This window comes from Acomys russatus, chromosome 19, assembly GCF_903995435.1.
Source record: "Acomys russatus chromosome 19, mAcoRus1.1, whole genome shotgun sequence".
Lineage (NCBI taxonomy): Eukaryota > Metazoa > Chordata > Mammalia > Rodentia > Muridae > Acomys > Acomys russatus.
The window spans coordinates 38,540,334-38,558,103 of NC_067155.1; the positions used below are offsets into that span (position 1 = coordinate 38,540,334).

The 17,770-nt window shown below is 38.9% G+C and overlaps 1 protein-coding gene across 1 annotated transcript in view; it reads right to left on the reverse strand.

The window, feature by feature from the left end:
- LOC127202553 (cytochrome P450 3A24-like) overlaps window positions 1–15,132 on the reverse strand; it is a 32,955-nt gene extending 17,823 nt beyond the window's left edge. The window contains exons 1-4 of the mRNA XM_051161196.1: window positions 14,967–15,132; window positions 12,307–12,400; window positions 5,067–5,119; window positions 2,134–2,233 (exon numbers count right to left, since the gene is read on the reverse strand). Of these exons, the coding sequence (XP_051017153.1) occupies window positions 2,134–2,233; window positions 5,067–5,119; window positions 12,307–12,400; window positions 14,967–15,037 (318 nt within the window). The 5' untranslated portion in view covers window positions 15,038–15,132. The remainder of the gene's footprint in view (window positions 1–2,133; window positions 2,234–5,066; window positions 5,120–12,306; window positions 12,401–14,966) is intronic.
- Window positions 15,133–17,770: the final 2,638 nt, after the last annotated feature.

Sequence of the window (17,770 nt, forward strand, 5' to 3'; positions counted from 1 at the left end):
TGAAACACAAAGAGGATATTATATAAACCTAGAAGTAGTCAAAAAGAAGAGATCAACTCACCATGACATTCCTCTCCACAAATGATATGTATGCAACACAACTTTTACACATAAAGCTAAGGAAACATAGCAGAAAAGGAACCAGAAATACTGTAAGAGACAGAGAACAAGGAACTCTTCTCTGAAATTGTGCCCTCTAGCTAGACCATGGAAGCTACGCCCATAAAAGATGACAACTCAGTTGCCTATACAGGACCTGAACAATTCCAACAACAGCTCTCATGGGGGAAATCTCATGGAGCACACCCCTAGATGAAGAGCTAAAGGCAATTAACAACAGCTGGGAGAGGAGGAATTAGTTTTCTCCCAGGATGAACACTCTGACGGATTGTTCGATGCCAATTTGTCATCTCTAAAAACTTACACATACACACAGCACTGAGTTGACTCAGCAGGTTGTCCTTATGTGTCTTCATCTATATTTATATGCAGTGAATTAAATGACACCATGAATGGGCCTGGAGAAATAAACTTTCCATTCTAACACTTGGGAGACAGAGGTGGGCATATTTCTGTGAATCTGCAGTCATCATGATCCAAATAGTGGGTTAAAGGATGGTCAAGGCATAGAGTGAGACCTTGTCTCAAAAAAGGAAGAAGATAAATCTGTGGGCTTTTGAGGGTGTAATGGGCATGGGAAAGAGAAAAAAGTTATTTAAAATTTTACAAAATTATACTTCTAAGTGGTTCATACAAGAACGCACTTATTTTGCCAGGCATGGTCGTGCACAACTGTAATCCCAGTACCCCAGGAAGCAGAGTCAGATGGATCTTTGTGAATTCAAGGCTAGACTTGTCTACAAAGTGAATCCAGTGCAGTCAAGGCTATACAGAAGAACCCTCTCTCCAAAGAAATACACTTATTTGAGTAATATTAATTATCTGTCAGACAAACCTGAGTTTGAATACAAGCACTAACACTTATGAATAAAGCCTTAAATTCACTAACAAATAATTAAATAAGTATCTTAGAACACACTGAAGGAGAAAGGAAAACTACCAACCTTAACATTAATTATGATTTTCAAGCTTCCTTAGTGAATATGAGATGTTACAGGGATAAAGAAACAGAGTAAAAAAAACTGTCCCAAGCCTGAGACCACAGGGCTAACACAAACTGAAGACTTCTGCTCGAAGAACCTGCTTGGACCTTCTCTCTCCTGAAATGGGTTGCATTTTCTTTTCTCCAATGCAAAGTGACCACCACCAATACCCACTTGGACAGCAAGCTCTGTTTACTGAAGGTAACCCTATCTTAGCCTGAACCATGCATATTTTGGCTTCTGCAAAGCTTGCCTAGCTCTGTTGAAAACATCCTTTAAGATTGGGATAACAAAGACAATCTAAGATGACCAAAATAATATGACAATGCCTAACCCTATATAAGCCACAAATATTTTCTTGACTCTGTCTTGGCCTCTTTAAGCAATAGTTAGAGGCAATAACTGAGAATTAATTAAAGACGTTATTCCTTTATCACTGAATTCTGAAAATTTCTCCTTGTGAAAGGTTTAGGTCTCCCCTCAAAAACAGCATGAAGAGTATGTAGTACTTCCTTGTACATTGTTGGAAACTTATAATGAATCTGTAATAATGATAATGTGTGTGGGTTTTCTTTTGCTTTTTTGTTTTACTGCTGTGTATATTGAAACCCAGATTCAGTGCATGCCAGGTAAGCACTACATCAATGAGCTGGTTTCCCTAGCCATTCATAATGTAATTTTTAAATGAATGCTCACATTTTCATTTTTTACAATTATATTACATTCTTCCCTCCCCATTTTTCACAAAGCCTCCCATACACACCTTCTTGATCTCTTTCATACATATGGCCAATTTTCTAAAATTGTCATATGTATATGCATATATTTCTAAATATGACCTATTCAGTATATATATTGTTCACATGTTAAAAATAACAATACACCAGGTGCAGTGACTCATTCCTGTAATCTGAGCACTCAAGGAGGCAGAGACAGGCTGATTTCTGTGGATTCAAGGGCAGCCTGGCCTACAAACTGAGTCCAGGACAGCCAAAACCAAAACAGAACAAATCAAAATGGAAATACATACTCGCCGATTTGTGAAGACAGAATAACAATTCTTCACTAGCACTTCCCTGATCATGTCTGGTTTTGTAATGACCAGAACAGGGTGCAGTCCTTCATATAGCCTGCATTGGGAAAACAAAGATGCTTAAACTTTGATGATGCTGATGTTACCTCTTGTACAGCAACAATCACTTCTAGTTCAACTTAGGCTTTCTAACTACATAAACCACTAATTAGGTTAGGCAAGGAAATGAAGACTAACATAACCCAGCCAATAATGAAAAATATGGCAACATAATAGCTCTCCAAATGCACACCAGTTAGGGCTAACATTAAGTATCCGATATACCTGAGAGTTCCCATAAACACATGGGAAGAAATTGTGCTATTCTTCATAATTTAAGCTTGTGGAAATTTTTATTAGCCTTTGAGAGGAAAACATAATACAAGAAAGCTGAAACACCCAGCAACTACCAAGATGAAAGGGCAGAACAGATGGTAATTATTTTAAGCTATCCATGAAGGTCGGAGAAACAGTGAGAAAGTCCAAATTGCCAATATGCAAATCAGAGTTCAGATGACACTGAATTTTAGGCTTTTATATTCCAGGGCCAAAGATAGTAAGAAAATTAGTCCATAATTAGACAAACAATAAATACAGTTATTTAAGGATAGGAGCACAATGAAATTAAACATAGGACAACAATGAAGTAATCTGGTGACCCAAGAAGAGAGCCAAAGGTAGATGGCCCTTCAGTGTGCAGCCCTTGACAGGCATTTTGTTGCCCAGTTCATCAGATATTTGTTTCTAATTTCGTCTCATCCACAATGCTCTCCCCGTCAAATGGAGCCTAAGTAAGGAAGGGCTTTCAGTCTGCCTCTGCAAATTGTGTTTGTTCATATGTTCATCTTGATGGTTCATTCCACTGCAAGTATTTATTCCTAAGAGCTATGGTTCCAAACATATTTGGGAGGACAGTGAAGTGATGATGAATCATTCTTCTGTAACTATTTCCATGACAATGAGGAACATAGTATTGACTTAAAAGCCACCATTCCTTTTTACTAAAAATTAAAATCTTTTGGTTAGGCAGGAAGCCTTGGATGCTTAGGAGTAGACGTTGCCTGCAATCCATGTATCATAAAGAGTTCAGTTCAATGATTAAAATATTTCACTATTCAGGGTGCTTGAACTACATATTGCTAATGAACTCCTACCTAAGTTGTACAATAGCATGACCTGGTCTATTTCAATACAAATACTTAATAACAAAAAATATTTCTATGCTAAAATATATTGTGTTTAAAGGTAAAGATAAACTCTATTTTATATCCTTATTTTTCATGTTTGTGCATACCCCTGATTATCTATATGTATATAATGTGCACCCAGAAGCACTCAGATGTCTGAAGAAGTTTTGGATCCCCTGGGTTTTGAGCTGCCAGGTAAGTCCTGCGAACAAAATTGTGAGTCTTCTGGAAGAATATCAAGTGCTCTGCACTGCTAATCCATCGCTCCAGGCCCTAAAGTCAAAACTTTAATACTGAAACAATACTGTTGCAAAAAGCAATTCCTTTGACACAACTAAATATATGTATCACAGTGAGCTCTTGACATTGGGTCACATGGCTCTTATTGGCCATGGAAGCAGTCCCTATAAGTAGTACTGTGTATTTTCATGGTGGATGAGAGGAGAAGAAGCAGCAGAACTTCCTCCATATTACTTGTAGCAGGCAATACATTGATATCTCTCCTTCCCATGCTCTTTCCAAACCTCCAGCAGCTCTGAAAGGGAGCATCTGCTATTGTTGACTTAGAAAAAAATCATAAACTAATGAATGAAACAACCCAAGAAGGCAACAACATGTTGTAACACATCCAATCCCTGTTCTTGAAAGTATGTGGTGAAAGGATATATCTATATACATTCCTGTTATAGATCCATTGCCCATTATCAAGTGTAAACAAACGAAAAGTGAACAGAAATAGACAATTCAGCCAAGTGCAGTGTTACAGACCTCTAAGACATTTGTCAGACATGGAAGACAGTGAGTTAGGCCAACCTAGGGTTTATAACAATTTAACAACTTCCAGGGCCACCTGGATATACTGATACCTGGTTACAAGAACAATACATAAAGCCTACTAAAAGAACTAAAAGCAACAAAGAAACCTTGGGAATGAGAGAACCACTCTTCCCTGGGTAAGAGCACACCTACTGGTTATCTAATACCAAATGATCACCACTGAAAAATTACGTACATATATGTAGACTGTAAGGGTTGTACTTGGGAATATATACTTGCATATACACATATTTGTGTAACCACAATTAATGAATACAGATAACACACATTTGAAAGAGAGCAAGGAAGAACTTATGGGTAATATTGAGGAGAAAAAGGAAATGGAGAAATGCTGCTATTATATTATAATCTCAAGTAATAAAAATAAAATTCATAGTATATCAACACACTAATTTAACAGAAAACAGTGATAAATCCTCATATCTGATTTTCCTCCAGCTTGTATTTGAAAACTGTCTGTTTACTGCATTTTTAAAAAATTTACTTTTACCAAAATGTGAATCACTATGAGGAGACACCCTCCTGAATAAAAGCACATATTTTATGTGCCTGAAATAATGCATTTCACACAATTTAAGGAGACCTAATTAAGGAAAATGGCATCAAGATCTCTTACAGAACCTCAGAGAGAGGAAGACTAGTTGTACATCATCAAAGGATTCAGACAAATCATCAGCCGCCATATTCTCAGACTTTCAGACTGGGGGGTCACAAATAAACTGATATATGCAGTCTTTGGCAGGACATGTTTTCAGACACGTTAAAGTACACAATTATGTCGTAAGTAACTCTGGGCTGACAAAGTCCTCATGTAGCTTGGTGTCACATCAGGACGGTGTGCCTGATAGATTTTTCCAGAATACTCACCCCCACACATCCCCAAACTTTTTTTGACATTCTACATCAAATTTCCGTACACCCTGGGGAGAGAAATAAAATTAGAAGTCATTATTATTCTATATATATTGGCCACAAACTGGGAAACAAGTTAATCAAATACCAGGACACCAGGCTCATTATATTTTTTCTTTTTTATTAGTTTTTTTTTGTTTTTAAATATGCATTTATATTATCACACCTATATAAAATAAACTACATAGAGCAAAAGAACCACAAATCACTGAGGAATTGGATTCATGTTATATTCATAGTGTGTTATGTTAAATTTGCATCATTTGGTCTACACAATAATTAACACAGGGAGACCAAAGTGTGCTTTTAGTCTGTCAGCTCTACACTGGGCAGAAACCTAAACTGATACAAATCTTCCTGTAAACTAAAGAAACTACTCTAAACTTCATAACTTACTTATACCCCAAGTACTTGCCACTATGATGATCTCAGGGTCATTTCTCTCCCTGTCTTAGTCAACTCTCCCCTGTCCTCCCCAAACCATCAAAATTTCTCCTCCCCTCCAGGAAGTACCACCTTCCACTTCCTGTCCTTCTGCCTAGCTGATTGGCTAAGCAGTGCTTTATTGATGGTTGATACATTCACTCAGCATTCCTCCACATAGTATTCTGGCTTCTACTGTATTATTATTATTATTATTATTATTATTATTATTATTATTATTATTATTATTATTATTATATTAACAAGCTGCTAACCTGCACTTCTTGTTTACTTAGGTATTTTACTCCTTCTCAAGTCTCTTAAAGGGTTGATGACCAAATAGTTGAGTGTCACACTTAAGCCTAGATGTTTAGGGATTAAGGTATCTTTGTGTCTAGATAGATGTTTTCTGTTAATAGAGATTAGATGTAATAGATATGAGGTTACATTCAAAAATTTTGACTCACGAAGATAGGAAAATGTTTTCTTCTGGCTCATTACTTTAACCTCTCTAACTAGCAGTTAAAAGGTCTTCGAGGAGAAAGAAGAAAACTCAGGAAATACTTGACAATGGGATGTAAGGATATTCATGATTTCTTTTGTCAAAATATTGTGCATTGCAAAAAATCATTTTTATTTTAATGACATATTTGTTTCTTTCCTGAGTTATTATTTTTTATTGTGTTTTGACTCCGAAATCCTGAAACACTGTGTTTTCTACTCCTTGGGTTCCTGAGACAAATGAGTCAGGAGAACTCCCAAAAATGTGTAATATCTATTTGCTTCTTGCTTACTGACCCTTTCACTCAGCTGATGGCTACTCTAAAATTATAGTGTGATCAGTACATTCAAGATATCATTTATTCCCATAATATATAACATTTATATAAGTGTCATTGGTAATATTAACTTAAGAGTAATGTAGACAAAATAGATTGACATTTTAGTGTTCATGCTCAACATGAAAAGATAAGAAGGTATCAACTTACAAAGAGGAAACATAAAATTTTTTTATTTATTAATTTATTCTTGTTACATCTCAATGTTTATCCCATCCCTTGTATCCTACCATTCCTCCCGCCGCCCCATTTTCCCATTATTCCCCTCCCCTATGACTGTTCCTGAGGGGGATTACCTCCCCCTGTATATTCTCATAGGGTATCAAGTCTCTTCTTGGCTACCTGCTGTCCTTCCTCTGAGTGCCACCAGGTCTCCCACTCCAGGGGACATGGTCAAATGTGAGGCACCAGAGTACGTAAGAAAGTCATATCACACTCTCCACTCAACTGTGGAGAATATTCTGATCATTGGCTAGATCTGGAAAGGGGTTTAAAGTTTACCTCCTGTATTGTCCTTGGCTGGTGCCTTAGTTTGAGTGGGACCCCTAGGCCCAAATCTGCCTATCACATTGTTCTACTTGTAGGTTTCTAGGACCCTCTGTATCCTTTTATTTTGCTATTCTCCCATGCGTCTCTCATTTAGAGTCCCAATAGGATGCCTTCCCCTCTGTCCCAGTTTCCTGGTAAGTGAAGGCTTTCGTGGGACATGCCCCTTGGGCTAGTATGCAGATATAAGTGAGTATATACCATTTGATTCTTTCTGCTTCTGGGTTAACTCACTCATTATGATCATTTCTAGCTCAATCCATTTATCCACAAATTTCGGGAATTCCTTGTTTTTAATAGCTGTGTAGTATTCCATAGTGTATATGTACCACAGTTTCTTTATCCACTCTTCTACTGAGGGACACTTAGGCTGTTTCCATGTTCTGGCTATTATGAATAAGGCTGCTATGAACATGGTTGAGCAAATTTTCTTGTTGTGTGCTGGAGCATCTTCTGGGTATATTCCAAGGAGTGGAATAGCTGGGTCTTGAGGAAGCCCTATTCCCATTTTTCTGAGATAGCACCAGATAGATTTCCAAAGTGGCTGTACTAGTTTGCATTCCCACCAGCAATGAAGGAGTGTTCCTCTCTCCCCACATCCTCGCCAGCATGTGGTGTCGCTTGAATTTTTGATCTTAGCCATTCTGATGGGTGTAAGATGGAATCTCAGAGTTGTTTTGATTTGCATTTCCCTAATGACTAAGGAGGTTGAGCATTTCTTTAAGTGTTTCTCAGCCATTTGATACTCCTCTGTTGAGAATTCTCTGTTTAGTTCCAAGCCCCATTTCTCAATTGGGTTATTCGGTTTGGTGGTGTTTAATTTCTTGAGTTCTTTATATATTTTGGATATTAGACCTTTGTCAGATGTGGGGTTGGTGAAGATTTTTTTCCCAGTCTGCAGGCTGTCGCTTTGTTCTCTTGACAGTGTCTCCTGCCTTACAGAAGCTTCTCAGCCTCATGAGGTCCCATTTATTAATGGTTGACATTAAGGCCTGGGCCGTTGGTGTTCTGTTCAGGAAGTTGTCTCCTGTGCCAATATGTTCCAGGCTCTTTCCCACTTTTTCCTCTAAGTGGCTTAGTGTCTCTGGTTTTATGTTGAGGTCTTTAATCCACTTGGATTTGAGTTTTGTGCAAGGTGACAAATATGGGTCCAGTTTCATTTTTTTACACATAGACCTCCAGTTAGACCAGCACCATTTGTTGAAGATGCTATCCTTTTTCCATTGAATGGATTTGGCTTCTTTGTCAAAAATCAAGTGACCATATGTGTGTGGATTCATCTCTGGGTCTTCGATTCGATTCCACTGATCAACCAGCCTGTTACTGTGCCAGTACCATGCTGTTTTAATTACTATTGCTTTATAGTACAGTTTGAAATCAGGTATGGAGATTCCTCCGGAGCACCTTTTATTGTACAAGATTGTTTTAGCTATTCTGGGTTTTTTGAGGAAACATAAAATTTAATACTTTGACTTCTCACTTGTAATGCAAGGAAAAATCATATACTATGTGACTAAGTGGTGATTATATTTTGGGGGACAGAGTCCCTTGTAACTTGCCATGGCTTCAAACTGTCTGTGCATCCTTAGGGTGATCCTGAAATCCCAATCCTTCTGATTTTACTTGCCAAGAGCTGGGATTACAGGTGTGTGCCACCACACCCAATTCATATGGTGCTAGAATCAAGCCTGGGCCTTTGGCCATGCTGTACAATCACCTATTGACTGAAATTAATCTTCTGCATTGTGAATGAGCTGTGTGAAATTAGGTCTCTGGCTAGGTGATAGAGCTTAGCCTGGAAAGTGTCTGCCTCATATAGAGAGGTAGGCATATGCAAGGCTTTCTCACAGGCCATGATGAAAGGACATGAAAACATGAGTTCTGAAGCCTTGTCTAGGAGCAGACTTGACAAGGTCCAGTCTAGGGATGGAGGTTATCCTCAAAGGAGTCAAAGTTGCAGTTTACTGGAGTCAGACTTTTCCCTGTGTTATGGTTAGAATCCTCAGTCCAGCTCTGTCTGAGGTGTCCTGTGTTCTCTTTGCCAACATAGCTCAATTTATCTCTCTGTGTACCTTTGCCATTTCCACCTTCAAATAGCATGTTAGAAGCTTTGCTGCTTAATGAAAGTGTTTGGTAAATGTCAACAAAGTATGCATGACTCCAAGTCTCACCAGTCTGCCTTCTTTAATTCTCATCTCTGGTCCTCACCCTCCACATGGCACAATTTTGCCATTTGGGATCTTTCAAGTATAGAAGAAATCCTCGATAATGAGCACTGCTATGATAAATATATAAAAACACGCAGCCTTGGGGACCACATTGAAAAGGAAAGGAGGACAGAGTAGCTGAGAGAGTCTAAGGAGCACTCACTTTTCCTTTATAGGCTTGATTTCCTTCTACATTTTCATTCCTCTACAGTGCACTAAAGTGCTTAGAAAAATAGTTTGCGCTCTCACAAAAACCATAAGCTTGGTTCTCTGAAGAAGGTTCTGTAAATTAAACAACGTAAGACCATATAGGTGAAAGTTTAAAAGCAGCATTCCACCTATGAGGGCCAAGTGGTGGATTTATGAAGAACAAGTGTAGGAAGCACACCCAGTCCCAACTGTCTTCTTTTTTTCTTCATCCTCGGTCTTCTCTGTGACTACCTCAATTCTAGAGATCTTTATTCCTATGGTTTATGGTCAGCATAGCATAAGCAAAGACCTAGGATTGATACCCAACTCCATATAATTAACTGTATAGTTATGATATTGTAGTGGGAGTTGGGCATGGTGGCACATGCCTTTAGTTTTTTCCTTCATTTTAAAAATTATTTTATTCAGATTACATCTCAATTGTTATCCATTCACTTGTATCCTCCTGTTCCACACTCTGTCCAACTCTCACCCTATTCCCCTCCCCTAGGTCTATGAATGAGGGGCACCTCCTCCCACAGTATATGGTCATAGGCTATCATGTCTCATCTTGGTAGCCTGCTTATTCTTTCTTTGAGTGCCACCAGGCATCCCCACCAAGGGGAAGTGGTCAAATATGGGGCACCAGAGTTCATGTCAGAGTCAGTCCCCACTCTCCACATAACTGTGAAGAATGTCCTGTACATTGGCTAGATCACAGTAGGGGTTTGATGTTTACAACTTGTATTGCCCCTGGTTAGTACAGTAGTTTGGGTACACTCCCCTGGGCCCCAATCCACCCATCATGATTTCTTCTTGTAGGTTTCGAGGTCCCACTGGATCCTTCTATTTCCCCATTCTCCTATATTTCTCTTTTCTAGAGTCCCAGTAGGATGTCCTCACCACTATACTAATCTCCCGGTAAGTGAAGAATTTCATGGGACATGCCTTTTGGGCTAGTGCCCAATTATAAGTGAGTATATGCCATGTGAATCTTTCTGCCTCTGGGTTAACTCAATCAGTATGATCATTTCGAGTTCCATCCATTTGTCCACAGATTTCTCAATAAAGAAATGGGGCTCAGTACTAAACAGAGAATTATCAACAGAGGAATATCAAATGGCTGAGAAACACTTAAAGAAATGCTCAACATCTTTAATCATCAGAGAAATTCAAATCAAAATGACTCTGAGATTCCATCTTACACCCATTAGAATGGCTAAGATCAAAAATTCAAGTGACAACATATGCTGGCGCAGTTGTGGAGAAAGAAGAGCACTCCTCATTGCTGGTGGTAATGCAAACTTGTACAACCACTCTGGAAATCTATCTGACACCTCCTCAGAAAACTGGGATTTCAGCTTCCTCAAGACCCAGCTATGCCACAACTTGGAATATACCCAGAAGATGCATCACCACACAATAAGGACATATGCTCAACCATGTTCATAGCAGCCTTATTCATAATAGCCAGAACCTGGAAACAGCCTAAGTGTCCCTCAGTTGAAGAATGGATAATGAAACTATGGTACATTTACAATATAGAATACTACTCAGCTATTAAAAACAAAGAAATCCCAAAATTAGTGGCACATGTTTTTAATACCAGCACTCAGGGAGCAGAGAAAGGAGGATTTCTGTGAGGTCGGGGCCAGACTGGTTTACAAAGAGAGTCCAGGACAGCCAAGGCTATACAAAGAAACCGTGTCTTAGAAAACAAACAAACAAAAACCACAAAAAAGATATTGTTGTGCACACAAGAGAGGAACAAGTAGATACAGGAATCTAAGGTCACCATCTGCACACCAAGCTTGAGACCAGTGTTGTTTAAATAACACTCTTTATTTTTTTTTCTGCGCAGTAGACATTTTAATTTATATCACATGCATAGTTTAGTATAGTCCAAAAATTATATAAGCACCTTCGTTTATTTTCAAGATTTACATGCAATTGAAACTCCTTACATGATTCGTAAATTCAGAGTCATCAGGATAGTGTGTGTGTGTGTGTGTGTGTGTGTGTGTGTGTGTGTGTGTGTGTGTACAAGCAGGCATGCATCCGGGATGAGGTTTTTTTTCCTCTCTCTCTCTCTCTCTCTCTCTGTATGTGTGTGTATGTATGTATGTATGCATGTATGTAGTGTATGTGTGTGTGTATATACAAGCAGACATGCATCCAGGGTGGTGTGTGTGTGTGTAAGCAGGCATGTACAAGTCAAACTAAGGTTAAAACCCAACCCAAAACAAGTGCAAAAAGTGTTTTTCAAAAGATATCGAATAAAGAAAGTATCTTTAAAATGAAAGGGGAAATTATTGCTTTTTCATATTAGGCAAAAATAGGGAATCCTTAGGAAATTAAGCAATAACCCATGGTTTCGAAGATTTATGGCCTGACAAAGAAGACAGGAGCATTTGGAAAAAGAAATCTTCCAAGAGTTAAATCTGCACACAGGCACTGACGCTGGTTTCCTGAGCACGAGCTTAGGAATGACAGTCTAGGACTGATACTTTTTAGAAAACACCCACAAAGTCTGTGTAAATTCATTGGCCAAATTACATGTGAATTTGTCAGTCTATGTGTGCATTTTTATGTGTATGATTTTGCATATATATGACTATGTACATATACATATGTATGTATACATACATGTGTGTGCTTATATATGTTGAGTTGCCACTCAGTAGCCTTGATATGTGTTTTCTTCAAATACTCAATTGATATAACTATACTTTTTCTGGAATTTTTACTGAAAATACCTAAATCTGATGCACCAAAATCCTATTCATCAGGTTTTGGCATCAGGTCCTGGGACCACAAACAATTTTGAGGCCCCAAACATTGTGTCAAAAAACATGAGAGTTGGCTGGCAATGATCTATGTGAAAACCTTAGCATTTTATCCCAATGGTCATTTGCACTGATAGACTGACACTGATACTGGTGCAAATGACATGGTCACAAGAAACAAAGGAGGAAATTCAAGATCACTCACTCTCCTGTATTCAAGCATCGATCCAACAAAAGGCAGAGGTTTAGGTCCAGGAATCCCTAGCTTCTTAAAAAGTCCGTGTGAAGAGGTCCCATAACTAAAACATGGAGGAAAAGACTGGATCATGGGTTTGTAAAAGACATACCAACACCATAACAGGTACAGACATATGTATATCTGTGCACATACGTAAATACAAACACTTATCACATATATACTTAAATATACATATTCACACATGTACATGCATATATATATATATATTCACATATGTCCTCACTTATGAAAATGTATAACCAGTATATAAATACATAATGATTTCTTTCTCCTTGGGTACAAATATTGAGAAATAATTGGCTTTCCAGTAAGGTGATAGGTAGGTGGAACTTAAGACAAAAATGCATAACAATAATTGTTATAAACTCAGGTTAATTCTTGATGATTTGAGTCCTATAGTTACTATGTAATAAAACTTTATAAAGTTAAGTTTGAACATTACTGAGCAGATCACCCAAGTTACGAAGTAAACAAAACTCACCAATGTGAATACCCTAAAATGAAGATTCACGAGATCCCTCCTGAATGTTATATAAGCAGTGAACAGTCAGTTTGCTCAGCCAACCAGAAAAGTCTCCTGACAAGACTGTCTGTCCTTTCCTTTCTGACAGTCTGAAAATTGTACATAGCATCCAAGATGCAGATTTCGGGCTGTAAGATGCCTCACTCAGGATGATCTGCCCTACTCCCATCAATATTCCTGTAATTTTCATGATTTCTTTGTTTTTAATAGCTGAGTATTTTTACATTGTGTAAATGTGCCACAAATTCTTTATCCGTTCTTTGGTTTAAGGACATCTAGGTTGTTTCCAGATTTTGGCTATTATGAATAAATCTGCTATGAGTCAACCCAGACCCAGAAAGATTCATGGTATATAATCATGTATAAGTGAATATTAACCATATAATACAAGATAACCGTATTACAACCCACAGACCTAAAGAAGCTACAAAACAAAGAGAACTCTAGGGAGGATGCTTAATCTGCATTCAGAATGGCAAACAGAATAGATACCATAAGCAGTTGAAGAACAGGACAGGACCCTAACACAGATGTCCTCTGAAAGTCTCCACCTAGCAGAGAATCAAAGCGATGCTGAGATTCACAGCCCAACTTTGGGCAGAGCACAGGTAGTCATATGGAAGTGTTTGAAGACAGAAGGACCCAAAGGGGACAGGAGCTCCACAAGGAGACTAGCAGAGCCAAAATATCTGGGCCCAGAGGACCTGTGGAGACTGATGCACCAAATAAAGGCCATCAATGGACAGAACCTAGACCTCCTGCTCAGATGTAGTCAATAGGCAGCTCTGTCTCCAGGTGGGTCCCCTAATATGGGGAGCAGGGGAGCAGGGGAGCAAAGGATGTCTCTGACATAGGCTCTGTCAAGCACTTCCTCCCGTTAGGATTGCCTTGCCAGGCCATAGAGGAAGAAGATGCAGGCAGCCCTGACAAGACTGCTAAGGCTGAGGTCAGATGGCAAAGGAGTATGGCTTCCCCTTTTTGTGGGCTAGAGGAGGCAGGGAAGAGAAGAGGGAGGGAAGATGGGAGGACGGGATTAGGAGACAAGAGGGGGAGGTGGCTACAATCAGCATGTAAATTGAATGAATTTTTAAAAATCAAATTATTAAAAAACAGAGCATTTATTTCTCTTGGCAAGGCCCCAGATATACTTTCTAGTAACCACATGATTTCTCATACTTGTTTGTAATTCCAGTTCTTGGAAATCCAGAGCACTTTAACATCTGTGGACATCTAGAATGCATGTAAAACATATCCACACATATAGGCAGAATATTCATGTGAAGATAATAATAAGTATGTTTCCTAAAGATATAGTTTTTGAGAGTCATCATCTGTTCAGATGTGGAGTTTTGAGGCTGCAGATGCCTTTAAGCCAGTAATTATCCTACAAGTAACATTTCAAACAAATTCCTGCAATACACTCATGAACTCTTGTTTCTCCAAGGTGGACACTGGAGGAATGTCCGTATTCATCTGTCGGTGGTGCCCTGCTGAGGACATATAATGTTCTGTCTCATTTTCCCAACAAAAGCCAAACAGCACCATGTGTTTTCCAGATTAAATCATGAGGGGATGAACTACACAAAGCATCATTTCTCTGTCCTGTTCCCCCCTAGAAAGTACAATGGCAGCTTTCTCTACTGAGATGATCAGTCACAGGCACGTAGTTGACTAACTCTTGGTAATCCAGCAATCTCTGTGACAACACATTGGGCAAGCAGGCATGAGTTTAAGCCATCATTAACTTCTGAAGCGTACAATCCCACACAGTTAGTTCTGGAACCTGCAGACCTTCTTATCTCGATGTGACAGGATGGAAAGAAACTAGAAAAGCAGCTGGTTGTAATCACTTTAAGCCTGCTCCTGATCATCACACAACATTGGTACTTTAACAAGAGCTTATAACATTTGGCTAAAAACTACAGTGAGAGCAATGGTTTGTTTTACACCAGAAACGTGTTCAGCTGCAGTGGCATCGATGTCCACTGTGTAATAACTTTTGGTTCTCCAATAGGGAACAAACCTGCCACTCATGCCAACTACAGCAGCACAAAGCAGAGGAGCCCAGCCAATTAGTACTTACAGGTAGAGGAGCAGCAGGATTGTAAACAGCAGAGCCCATGATGCCGTAGAAAAGTTTGGAATCGTGTCCATTGGTTTTTGTTTTTCCTTCAGGAAATCAGGTAAAGGTTGAGTTCTTCTTCTGAGACCAGTTGTGAATCTGAGATGCCTATCTGCATTACTTATGTGCCAGGAAAGGAGGTGGAGCAGTAACGCTGACCAGTAGAAAGACTGTGTATCATCTATCATGGTAGGGAAACAGTTGACAGTTCACTTCAGTTCATGCTAACCCACATTTTGACTTCTCCATAGTTAATTTTCTCTAGGAAAATAATGAACTAAGCCAATGTTCTTAGCAAAACCAGAGGTCATTGTTGTTAATCAGTAATGCCATAGAGTAGATGACTTTAAGTTTGCGTTCTTTCTGTGGCTGTCTTCACTTTAAAACACATTGAATCTTTGTACAAAAGCCACATGTATAAATCTTAACACATGTGTTTTCTTTCTCTGGAATCTCTGGTATCATAGAAGGCAAATTATGTTTCATAAACAATATTGCAGTAAAAATCACCTATTCCCCTCATAAACCAAAGTTTCTCTTGCACTACTCTTGTCTTTTTTCCATCATTGATGATTTTCATCAATATTCCCCTTTACACAGTGCATTTATTAAGGGAATAATCTGGAAATTGCTCAATTATATATTCCCAATCCCTGTGTCAATTAAATGCATTAAAGATACCCTCAGAAACCCCAAAATGTGTTAGTATTTCCTTCTTGGATTAGTTTGACCAAGACAAAGCCTACACTTGCTTCTTCTACTTTTCTTCCTGTGCCTTCCCTCTGACTGTGTTATGTGATGGTCTATCTGTAATTCTGTGGCTGCAACTCTTTAGGCATTATTACTTGTCTTAAATGAATATTTGCACTTTAATTTCTGAGCATCACATGAACTATGCCATGGGAAATCAATGATAGATTATTTATTTATTTAATCACTTTACAGCCTGATCCCAGCCTTTTCTATCCTCTCCTCCTAGTCCTACGCTCACACCTCCCTTCCCTCACTTCCCCCTCATTTTCTTCTCAGAGAAGATGAGGCCCCAAAGGAGTACCAACCCACCCTGTCTGGTACCTCAAGTCAAAGCAGGACTAAGTACAACCTCTTCCACTGAAGCCAGACAAGGTACCTCAAGTAGGGGAAGATGATCCAAAGGACGGTACAGAGTCAGAGGTGTCAGATGGTGGATTCCTTTGGAAATATTTAACAGAGTTTTACAAGAAGAGAATTAGTTTATTGCCCACCAACATACCCTGAAACACTCAGAAAAACAGAAGGTATGATAAGGATATACTATCAAGCTATATCTAAATGTGGTTTACAATATACATGGTAGATGTTTGTTACATGGGTTACTTCCAAACTATTGAATGCTTTCAGCACATGATTACCAGAAACCACCAATACATACATGCATTACTCTGAGACAAGAGCATGGAAGAATATGTAATTTAGGATTAACCTTGAGCATTACCTTGGGCTGTAAAAAGCTTGTTTCATTGGAAACCAAAGGCAGCAGAGTTGTTTGTGACATTGTCTCTTTAACTAGGTTAAACAAACAGAATGAGTACACAGTAGGGTATTAGGGTTAAGTCATCTCAAAGTACACTATTAACTTGGCAGGGGTAGCAAAAGTTCAGTCTTCTAGAAAGCAGGGGATGGTAAAATTGTGAAATACATAGAATTGTGTCAACATGCAGCACTCATTAGGTTATACATCTCAAAATGTTGTTTACCTGAGTTGAAAGGTTTAGGAACTTACAAACATCTCTCTAATTATACCCTAATATTATGCTTTTCATTGATGACTTAACTGATGGTAAATTTACAGGCAGAAATAACTATCTCAGAAACATGGAATCACATATATCCCTGGATAGAGATTGTCACTGTCACCTGCAACTCACACCACTTCCTCATAGAAGAGCTCCTACAAGTGAGATCTTAGAAATTACACAGGACAGGATGGAAGGATGACCTTAGGACTAAGAAGTCTTTCAGGGCTGATATGAAGAACAAGTAAGAGGCACACCTTCCCTCAGAACACTCCTGTGCCCTTGGTTCAGATGGGAATGATACAATTGGGTGCCACTGTTCCCTTCCTCATTGCTTTGCCCCACTGCCAATCCCCACTGCTGTTCTTCTGTCACCAACTTTGGTGCAGGCCATGTCAGTGAGAAGAACAAGTGCAGGTCATGTCTGCCAAAAGAACAGACCACAGCAACTAAAAGAACAGGTAGATCAACTCAAGTAAAGATTAATTGCTGGGGCAGACAACATGTCAGCTGCTAGAAGTAAAGATAGGCTGCCCATTCATGGACATATTCCACTCTCTCATGTGTTCTCCCACTATCTTCAATCCCCTATGCACTCCCCATGACCCTATCTCACTCCCCAACTTGAGTGAATACTTCCTGCTGGAACAGAGGTCATTCCAGCTGCCAAAACATCAGGCCACAATGACCAGAAGACCAAAGAAGGAACAGAAACCAAAGGGCAAAGGACCTATCCAACAAAAGCGATCTCAGCTGGTTGCACATGGTCACAAAGCAAACATCAACAAATACAAGAAAATCAAAATAATCCCTTCCATTTTATCAGACCACCATGGATTAAAGCTAGGATTCAACAACAAAAGAAACAACTGAAGCCTACAGACTCATGGAAACTGAAAAACTCCCTACTCAATGACAATTGGCTAAGGGATGAAATAAAAAGAGAACTTAAAAACTTTCTAGAATTCAATTAAACTGACTGCATAACAT